Genomic DNA, 9,170 nt, shown 5'->3' with positions numbered 1-9,170 from the left:
ATGTATTGTCTAGGTACATTTTAGTCTTAATTGTGACTGTAAAGTTAATATACAGTATTATCTACTATAGCAAGAAATAAAAACATTTTCTGGGTGAGGAAAAATTCCACTTTTATAATAGAAATGGTATAAGGACTGAAAACTTGCACTGTTTGTCGACATTCTGACCTACTGCAGACTAATACACTGCCTAGAAACCAGCTTCTATTGCTATTACTAGGTTTTGTTTCAATAACATATAACAGATAACACAAAAAGAAAGAGGGTGATGGTCATCTGAAGATGTCCACACATGGAAAAGAAAAAAACAGCTGAACTTATTTAATTGATTTCACTAAATAGGATCCAAATCCAGATGTTGTCTGTAGCACACCAACATGCATGTAAACAGACGTGCTCAAACTGAACTTCTGTCAGTGAAATAGAAATGATGCTGGAATTTTGATGTTCATGTAGAAATATAGATGAACAGCACTGTTGTTTTGTTTACTTTATGAAATTGCTTTGTACATTTGTGTAAAAACTATTTTCACTATATCCTTAAATGTGTGAAGTTTATGACTCTTGTCTGTTTATAGAGATTCCTGTGAGGTGAGAATGCTCCTGTTAAAAAGAACACCACTATTTATGGTGTGTGTGTGTGTGTGTGTGTGTGTGTGTGTGTGTGTGTGTGTGTGTGTGTGTGTGTGTGTGTGTGTGTGTGTGTGTGTGTGTGTGCGCGACACGTGTGTGCGCGTGAGTGAGAGATCAGGATAGACCTTTGACATGTTTTCCTTCACTCTGCTTCTATCTTCCCATTTAGGATAAATGTGTTTGCCTTAACTAATAAGCCAACTGAAATATGCATCAGTCTACTTTTATATAAGACCCGCTTGAATGCCATAACTGCCTGTACTTTAAAATGTACAATTTACTGGTGAGATGGTTATTTAGCAACTGTTTTGTTTACTGAAATATTTTATAAAATATGGATACTGTTTGTTAAAAATAAAAATGACCTTTCTTGAAGACAGATATTTTGTTTTTGAAAAGAAGTTCCAGTTTGTATGTTGGTTGGGAGAGTTGGCTTTTACTGATAAGTGGCGATAGACATTTCAACACTTTATTCATATCATTAAAAATGCACATGCATCTACATTTTCATCTACACTTTGGTGAAATATTCTCTGCTGCCTTTTAAAAATGTGTTTCTTTATTTCATGTCACTGGAGATGGGGGCTGCATACAGTACAATGTGTACTGTCATTGTACTTGCGTTTCACCTCCACCGTGTGGTTTCTGATATAATTACAGTTCTTGAATAGAGTTTCTAGTTTAAACCACCAGGCTTTGGTAAAATGTCTTATTACTTTTTATTTAATTCAACTTTGATTTGATTAGGTTTTTAGTTGTTTTTCAGAGTGGTGGTGCTTATTTGGTATTCAGTGATTGAAATTTGAATAGACACCGTTTACGACACCTCTTTTGAAGCTACGGCAGGACTAGGAGGGGAGCCGTAAAGCGTTGTGTTTTGGACTGGAGGAGGTCATTAGAAAGTGAGGATAAGTACGGATCGGTTCTCGAGTCACAGAGACACCCGGTGGCAACATATATCTGATGCCGGTGTAAGATACATACATTATTTAACACCTCTGTGTAGCGTTTTAACTGCTGCGAAATGCTTCGTCTCATCCTGCGGCTCAGGCCGTCCGCCGGGCTCCGCTGTCCCCGTGCCCTCCCGACCGGGCCTGCTACGCTCAGCTCCCGCTCCGTGCCCGGAGCCGGTTCACTGAGGCGGCTTCACCGCGGAGCGGGGTCCCGGACCGTGTGTTTGGGCTCCGGCTTCAGCCACAGGGGAACTCTGCTGCGGTTTCCCCATTTGACAGGCAGCTGTCAGAGCAAGCGTTACTACAGCCTGCCGCCGCACCAGAAGGTAACTTTACCTGACCAGGTGTCAGGTTGCTATAGCACCAATGTTCATGGTTAAGAGCTAGCATGACCTCCCGAGGTAGCATTAGATAGCGCTGTGATGTACCAAGCACACTTTGTCACTCATGGCTGTTAAATCCAGCCGTTGCATGAGCTTTAAACTGTTAAGTCAATTCTGCAAATAGCTAACGTTAACGGTATACTAAAATATTAATTTGATGTCATTAGGTGAACCATTATAAGTTGGTACATTGGCATTTGAGTCATCTAGCTAGCCTTAAATCAGTTGTATATGATTTAAATGGATTCAGTTATACATTATGTTACATCTATACGTTATTCAATGTCTTTGGTGCACCAGAGCTGTTTTCTTGCTGTGTGAATAGGCACCACTGGGGGTCCCAGTCCAAAACAGAAAGGTATTTTGCAAAAAGAAAAGAAAAAAAAAAACACTTGGAACTTATTTCGGACTCAGGTTCACTACACCTGACAGAAATCCAGATTTGACTTTAATTCTAATTGCTATCTGTAGCACACCAGCATGCATGTAAACAGAACATGCTTAAACTGAACTGCTCTCAGTGAATAGAAATGATGCTGCAACTTTGATGTTCATGTACTAATTTTAAGACTCTACATTTGACAAAAAGTAGGCTGCATCACAGTAATGTGATGTCATTTTCTGTAGGCTGTTCTATAAGTTGCCTTTACCCACTTAGTCATTATAGCCACATTATTAATGATTATTTATCTAAAATCTCATTATGAAAATATTTTGTGAAAGCATGAATTGTTGATTGAGGTATTGGTCAAGAATATCATGAGATTTGATCCGCCCATCCAGATGTCATTTCTATGAGAGACTTGTTGAGTGCTTTGGGTCATTTCCATACTGCATAATAATTTTAAGCAGGTTTTGAGTATGTAATGTGTACACAAAGTAAGTATTCTATTAACGTCTGTATTTGTATATAAAATAAACGTGATTTTTGCTGTTGTTTTTGCAGTTTGCTGTTGATGTACGCCATTGTCCCACAACGTTATTATTAAGACGGCTGGAAAAATGAAAACAAATTGTGATTTAATGTTTGGTAACCCCTCTACGTGTGTATCTGTCTCTGTATTGGTAGCACTTGTGTATATCTACTATCGGATGTTACATGACCTTGAAAGCTACCGCTAAACATCACAGATGTGGTGAAATGCGGTGAAAAGTGGTATGAGGGTCATTTATTGAGCAAGATGATGTAGCAACTAAGGTTACAACACCTGACATTTGCCAGTATTTGCAATTACCTATCATGAAGCCCCAGTGTATTCTTTGAATTGTTGAATTAAATGTCTTTTTCTTTGATATTTGATTAGCCACCAGTTATAAATAATAGGTGCTTCCTCATCACTCCTTAATTCTTGAACTCCTGGAATTGGTTTTGTGTTTATCAGGTGGAGCTTCCTGCACTGTCACCCACCATGCAGACAGGAACGATCGCTCGCTGGGAGAAGAAGGAGGGAGAAAAAATCAGTGAGGGCGAACTTATAGCTGAGGTTAGGAGCTGTGTGTGTGTTCCCATATTCTTGTAGGAAATTGTCACTATACACTTTTTTAAGTGTTTCTATTATTGTAGGTGGAGACTGACAAGGCCACTGTAGGTTTTGAGATGATGGAGGAGTGCTATCTGGCAAAGATCCTGGTTCCTGAAGGGACCAGAGATGTCACTATCGGATCTGTAATCTGCATCACAGTTGACAGGTAAGTTTCTGTCCTGTTCTGTTTCTGTGTAGATGTGGTTATGCTTTGTGTAATTATACATCTTATATCTGTGTTTATATTTCCCCCTGCAGCCCTGACCTCATCTCAGCCTTTAAGGACGTGACGTTGGAGTCACTTCAAGCAGCTGGTGCTGGTCCTTCACCTGTTGCCTCCGCTCCTCCTCCTCCTCCTCCTGCTGCTGCTGCTGCTCCTGCAGCCCCGGGAAGCTCTTACCCAACGCACATGAAGGTTCTTACATAAACAAAGTACAGTCGGGTGTAGAGTAGTGTAGATTATGTTTACAGTCACAGTGTACTGTAAGTTTTATCAGGGTTGTTCAGTAATGGTCTGAATGTGAAGATCATTGTGTGTCTACCGCATGTTAGAGCAGGGCAGCAGAATGGAGTTATATGGTGAAACTTGCAGTTTTTTTTCTTTTTTATGAAGGTTTTTCATCTGTGGCAAATCCTAAAATTTAAAACAACTATGTATATAGTACTGAGATGAACAGGTTGAAAGCAACACACCAATTTTGTTTTTCAATAAACTAAAATTTATGCCATCAGAATAGTATGAAATATGTTATAGTTGCATACAAATGTATACATAAATAGTGGCTTTACATTTGATGAGTGAAACCAAAACCTTAAACATAATTTGTGATCTTCTGTGCGTTTATTAGAGTATGTCTTTAGAGGTTTTGAATTGAATTTCAGAGGATCTTTAAAACGATTTGTGTGTCTCTGAAGCTAACTTTGAAATGTTGGTATTAGGCTGTTAGCTTGTGGAAATATTCAGAAAGTAGGTTGACAGTTAATGAGAATTAAAACAAATTTTTATCATTTAATGAGAAAGACCATTATAAGAAGCTAGGGAGAAGCTTTAATTTGTTAGATGCTGCTCAATCAAATGTCCCCATCCAGACTCGAACCAAGGATGTCACAGTTTCATAATTTCTTCTGTTACTCACGTTTGTGTGTGTTACAGATCACACTTCCTGCCCTCTCTCCCACCATGACAATGGGAACAGTGCAGCGCTGGGAGAAGAAGGTGGGAGAGAAGCTGAGTGAAGGAGATCTGCTGGCTGAGATCGAGACTGACAAGGCGACCATCGGTAAACCCAAACTGACAAAAACACCTCAGTCCTGACATATTTGCACTGTGCAGTGCACTACAGATCATTACAGTTTCTTAACATCTGGTAAATTCTTGTTTTTAAATTATCATGCCATGTGGGATGTGGGTGTCCCATATCAGAAGCTATCATTGTCACTACTGTCTTGTATCCTGAATTACAGCCTGACAGGAAAAGCTCACCTTGCCCAACATGTCCCTCTCATGTGTTTGTGTGCAGGCTTTGAGGTGCAGGAGGAGGGATATTTAGCCAAAATCATGGTGCCAGAGGGAACTCGGGATGTTCCCCTGGGAATGCCGCTCTGCATCATTGTAGAGAAAGAGAGTGACATTGCTGCCTTCAAGAATTATGCAGAGATTGGGGTGGCAGAGGTTTCCACACCACCTCTAGCACCAGCACCAGTGAGACACATACAGCTTTTACTTTCAAATATATGTTACATTGTACCCAAATACTCGCGAAAACGTCCTGAATTTGGCCTCTATTCAGTTTAAGATCGCTGGTACAGGTAAGAATGTGATTTATGAGTGTTTGTGTTTATGTTCCAGGCTGCAGCTCCGGCTGCTGCAACACCCAGTCCTGCTGCCGCTGCCCCAGCAGCACCCAGGAAAGGTCGTGTGTTTGCCAGTCCACTAGCCAAGAAACTCGCTGCTGAGAAAGGAATCAACCTGGCACAGGTCAGCGGTAAGTAACCAAGACGCAGGTAGTCGTTAAGATCTACATTGGTAGAAAATGAATAATTTAAATACAGAGCTAGAGAAAACGATGGTAACATATTGTATATACTGTACATTGTGCTATTTTCTATTCAGGCTCTGGTCCTGATGGGCGCATCACCAGGAAAGACATTGACAGCTTTGTTCCACCAAAGGCTGCACCTGTAAGTGACGCTCACACTTTTTCTGTATTCACAAGCAATGCACGTGTAATCATGTCTAACAACTTCAATTTCCATAATTGATTTTTCATAGGATTTTTTTAATATAAGAATGTAGTGCTGAAACTATTTGGTGTTTAATTAATTAATCATTATGTCATTCATGAAGTCTAAATGCCAGACGTTCTCTGTTTCTAGCTTCGAACATCCAAGAATTTGCTGCTTTTCTTTTTTTTTCTTCTGTTTTATATTATTGAATTCTTTCGGGGTTTGGACTGTTGGTTTAACAAAATGAGCAATTTGAAGACCTTGAGCTGTGTGAAATTGTGAAGGACATTTTCCACTTATTTCAGACACATCAAAAGGTTTAATTTTATTTGGATTTTGTGTTTTTGTGCCTCCAGGTGTTGTTATTACGTTACAATAAGCTTAATGGTTTTGGTCTTCATATCATCCACACTGGCAAAATAATTTTTTGAACTCTCAAAAGGTGTCATACTGTATGTGCTTCAAGGTTTGTTTGTAATTCGTTTTTAAATGCAAATGAAGTAATTTCCTTTGGCAGGCCATAGCTGCTGCTCCCACTCCAGCTGCACCTCGTGCTGCTCCTGCACCTGCTGCAGCTCCTGCTGCACCAGCTGGGACCTTCACAGACATCCCTATCAGCAACATCCGCAAGGTGAGAGCCAACACACTCCTGGCTTTTGGTGGTCCAGTGTGTTCGATGAGGACTTCCTGTCCTGCTCAAACTCCTCTGATAGCAGTCCAGTGTTCTACATGACACGCTCCTTCTATGCAGGGTTTGGTGCTGGTGTTATCGAGTTCTGTGAGGCAAACATCCTGAGGGGCTTTCACAGTGTAGCTCTGTTATCTCTGACCCGTTCTTCCACATTTTGCCCTGAAGACAGACGCTCGCACATTTATCAACACAGGCTCCACTAACGCATCTTATTGACTGTCCATGATGAATTATGGATCAAAGCTGAAGTGCATATATGCGTCTCTCCTGCAGGTCATCGCTCAGAGGTTGATGCAGTCCAAGCAAACTATCCCCCACTATTATCTTTCTGTAGATGTCAACATGGACCAAGTGCTCGAGCTTCGGAAAGAACTCAATGCTGTGAGTTTGTGCTTGTGAACCGACGTGTAACAGAATGACAGACAGGAAATGTTTTTTTTCCCCCTGACCTAAAATAAAAATGATTCATTATTTCCTGTCTCTCTTGAACAACCTCGCCTCGTCTCTGCAGGAGGTGAAAGCCCAGAATATCAAGCTTAGTGTGAATGACTTCATCATCAAAGCCAGCGCTCTGTCCTGCCTCAAGGTTCCCGAGTGCAACTCCTCCTGGATGGACACGGTCATCCGCCAGTGAGTAAACACACATAAACTGGCATATCCAAACACATGCAAAATATACAGCCAACAGGAAATATGTTCTCTTGGTTTATAGACCTACTAATCTTTGGCTTGCAGATGTGACCTGGTCATAGTACACAAAGTTTAACTTGCCAACAATCCATCTTCATCAACCAAAGTTTGCAAACCCAGTCAACCTGTCGCGGTTGAATTATTTCTTCACATTTTGTTTGACAAAAATCTTAAAATTTGAAATTCTTAAATTTTAATTCTGTCACTCAAATCCATGGTAACATCCAGACGAACGAATGCATCACTGTTCAAGTGACTTAAATGTACAAGCACAGTATAATTGTTCCACGGTACACTCATTTAAAGGAAAAAAAAAAAACCAACAAAAGAGGGGGTACAAAAGAAAAACGGCAGCATTGTTAGATTGGAATAATAACACTGTGACCTTGTTGTTCGATATCGGTCTCTTGAAGTGTAGCTGCACTATTGTGCCAGTAGTGGGCACTCAAAGCACAAATATTTGTTCAACTCTTCTCTCAGTTTAAAAAAACTAATTTACCAAATTTCTGTGCTGTCATCATGACTTATTTCAATGTTTCCAGGAATCATGTAGTAGACCTGAGTGTAGCTGTGAGCACAGCCAACGGTCTCATCACGCCTATAGTGTTTAACGCCCACACCAAAGGACTGGCTGCCATCAGCTCCGATGTGTCGGCTCTCGCTGCCAAAGCGAGAGAAGGCAAACTGCAGCCACATGAGTTCCAGGTACAACACAAAATCCGATTCTGTTTGTACAAGTATTTTTTTTTTTCAATTTCAGGAGTTTGGAATGTAGGATGATTAGTTTTATGCAGATTTTATTTATCTAGTGAAACAGCAAATTGAAACGTTCCTCTTCCATTCTTTTGCTCCAGGGAGGTACATTCACTATCTCTAATTTGGGGATGTTTGGCATCAAGAACTTCTCCGCGATAATCAACCCCCCTCAGGCCTGTATCCTCGCCGTCGGGGGCTCAGAGAAACGGCTGATGCCTGCGGATAATGAAAAAGGGTCAGTGTCATGACAACAATACTAATAACAAGTTGGACATACTGCATTTCTAAATTTGAATCTGATGCAGCGTCAATTTGGGAATTGCAGGTTCGACGTGGCCAGCATGATGTCGGTGACGCTGAGCTGCGACCACAGAGTGGTGGACGGAGCGGTCGGCGCGCAGTGGCTGGCAGAGTTCCGCAAGTTCCTGGAGAAACCCGTCACCATGCTGTTGTGATTGGACTGTACTGCCTAAACAGCAGCAACAGGCAGAGGCCTCTCACTGAAGTGATCTGATTGGTCTAAACCGGTCTGAATCCTCCTGTGATTGGCCAGCCTGCCACCAGGTCACTCCCAGTTACCCCGAAGGGGAAGAGGCAGAACTCACTCCGCTTACCTGTCTGCCCCGCTGTCCCTCCTGTCTGTCTTTCTCTCCTTTCCTCTCGCTCTTCTCTCACTCGTATTCTATTTATTGAGGCCCCGTCTCATGAGAGACCAGAATTAGGTCAAATTTATACTAGAATAGAGGCCGGTCATATGTCGCTAAAACATTGATAATGTTTTACGAAGGGAAATAATCTGTGATTTTGTGTGAATGCGATAAAGACAATGGGAAGCGCAGCTATTTGTTGGTTCCAGTCTTTTGAGTAAGGGGTTATGAATTTGGAGGATGGAGCTAAATGTAAGTTAACTTTGAGACACACAGTCAAGATCTACACACACACACACACACACACACACACACACACACACACACACACACACACACACACACACACACACACACACCCCTGTTCCTGTTTAGTGGACACACACAACATTGAAATGTTTAGTGTGTTTTCCTTGAATTGATTCTTCTGTGTGTGTATATTCTTCACTGTGGGATAAACCCAGTGCTGTGTGTGTATATAGTGGGAGCTGTTTGGTTGAAACAACCAAGCTGTAATGAGGCCTCATCATATAATTTAATACCTGTGATAACAAACACTCTTAAAAGAAGTACAGAACGGTTTTGTCAATTATCTCTCTTCGGTGGGGATGTTTTATTTTCTATTCTCAAAGTATAACACTGACCTTTGAAATATTCTTTATTTCACT

General features: G+C 41.1%; 1 protein-coding gene and 1 long non-coding RNA gene across 3 annotated transcripts; both read left to right on the top strand.

Annotated features, from left to right (window-relative positions):
- The first annotated feature begins 83 nt into the window (after positions 1-83).
- On the top strand, positions 84-1,012 carry LOC118496597. The gene is made up of 2 exons (XR_004899191.1): positions 84-686; positions 752-1,012. It is a non-coding gene; the product is annotated as an uncharacterized LOC118496597 (long non-coding RNA).
- A 471-nt stretch (positions 1,013-1,483) lies between these two features.
- dlat (dihydrolipoamide S-acetyltransferase (E2 component of pyruvate dehydrogenase complex)) lies at positions 1,484-8,693 on the top strand. Of its 2 annotated transcripts, none has more exons than XM_036008889.1 (14): positions 1,484-1,912; positions 3,352-3,453; positions 3,534-3,658; positions 3,751-3,907; positions 4,646-4,772; positions 5,013-5,188; positions 5,342-5,477; positions 5,606-5,673; positions 6,236-6,349; positions 6,683-6,790; positions 6,921-7,039; positions 7,642-7,804; positions 7,954-8,090; positions 8,181-8,693. In XM_036008889.1, exons 1-14 carry the CDS (start codon positions 1,658-1,660, stop codon positions 8,308-8,310), a joined length of 1,917 nt encoding a protein of 638 aa, XP_035864782.1. In that variant the 5' UTR covers positions 1,484-1,657; the 3' UTR covers positions 8,311-8,693. The 2 variants fall into 2 exon arrangements, with proteins under 2 accessions (XP_035864782.1, XP_031176215.1); XM_031320355.1 differs by having other exon boundaries at positions 1,658-1,912; positions 5,013-5,194.
- The last annotated feature ends 477 nt before the right edge of the window (positions 8,694-9,170 follow it).

This window comes from Sander lucioperca, chromosome 13, assembly GCF_008315115.2.
Source record: "Sander lucioperca isolate FBNREF2018 chromosome 13, SLUC_FBN_1.2, whole genome shotgun sequence".
In the NCBI taxonomy this organism is placed as follows: domain Eukaryota; kingdom Metazoa; phylum Chordata; class Actinopteri; order Perciformes; family Percidae; genus Sander; species Sander lucioperca.
This window is presented reverse-complemented; position numbering and strand designations above follow the sequence as displayed.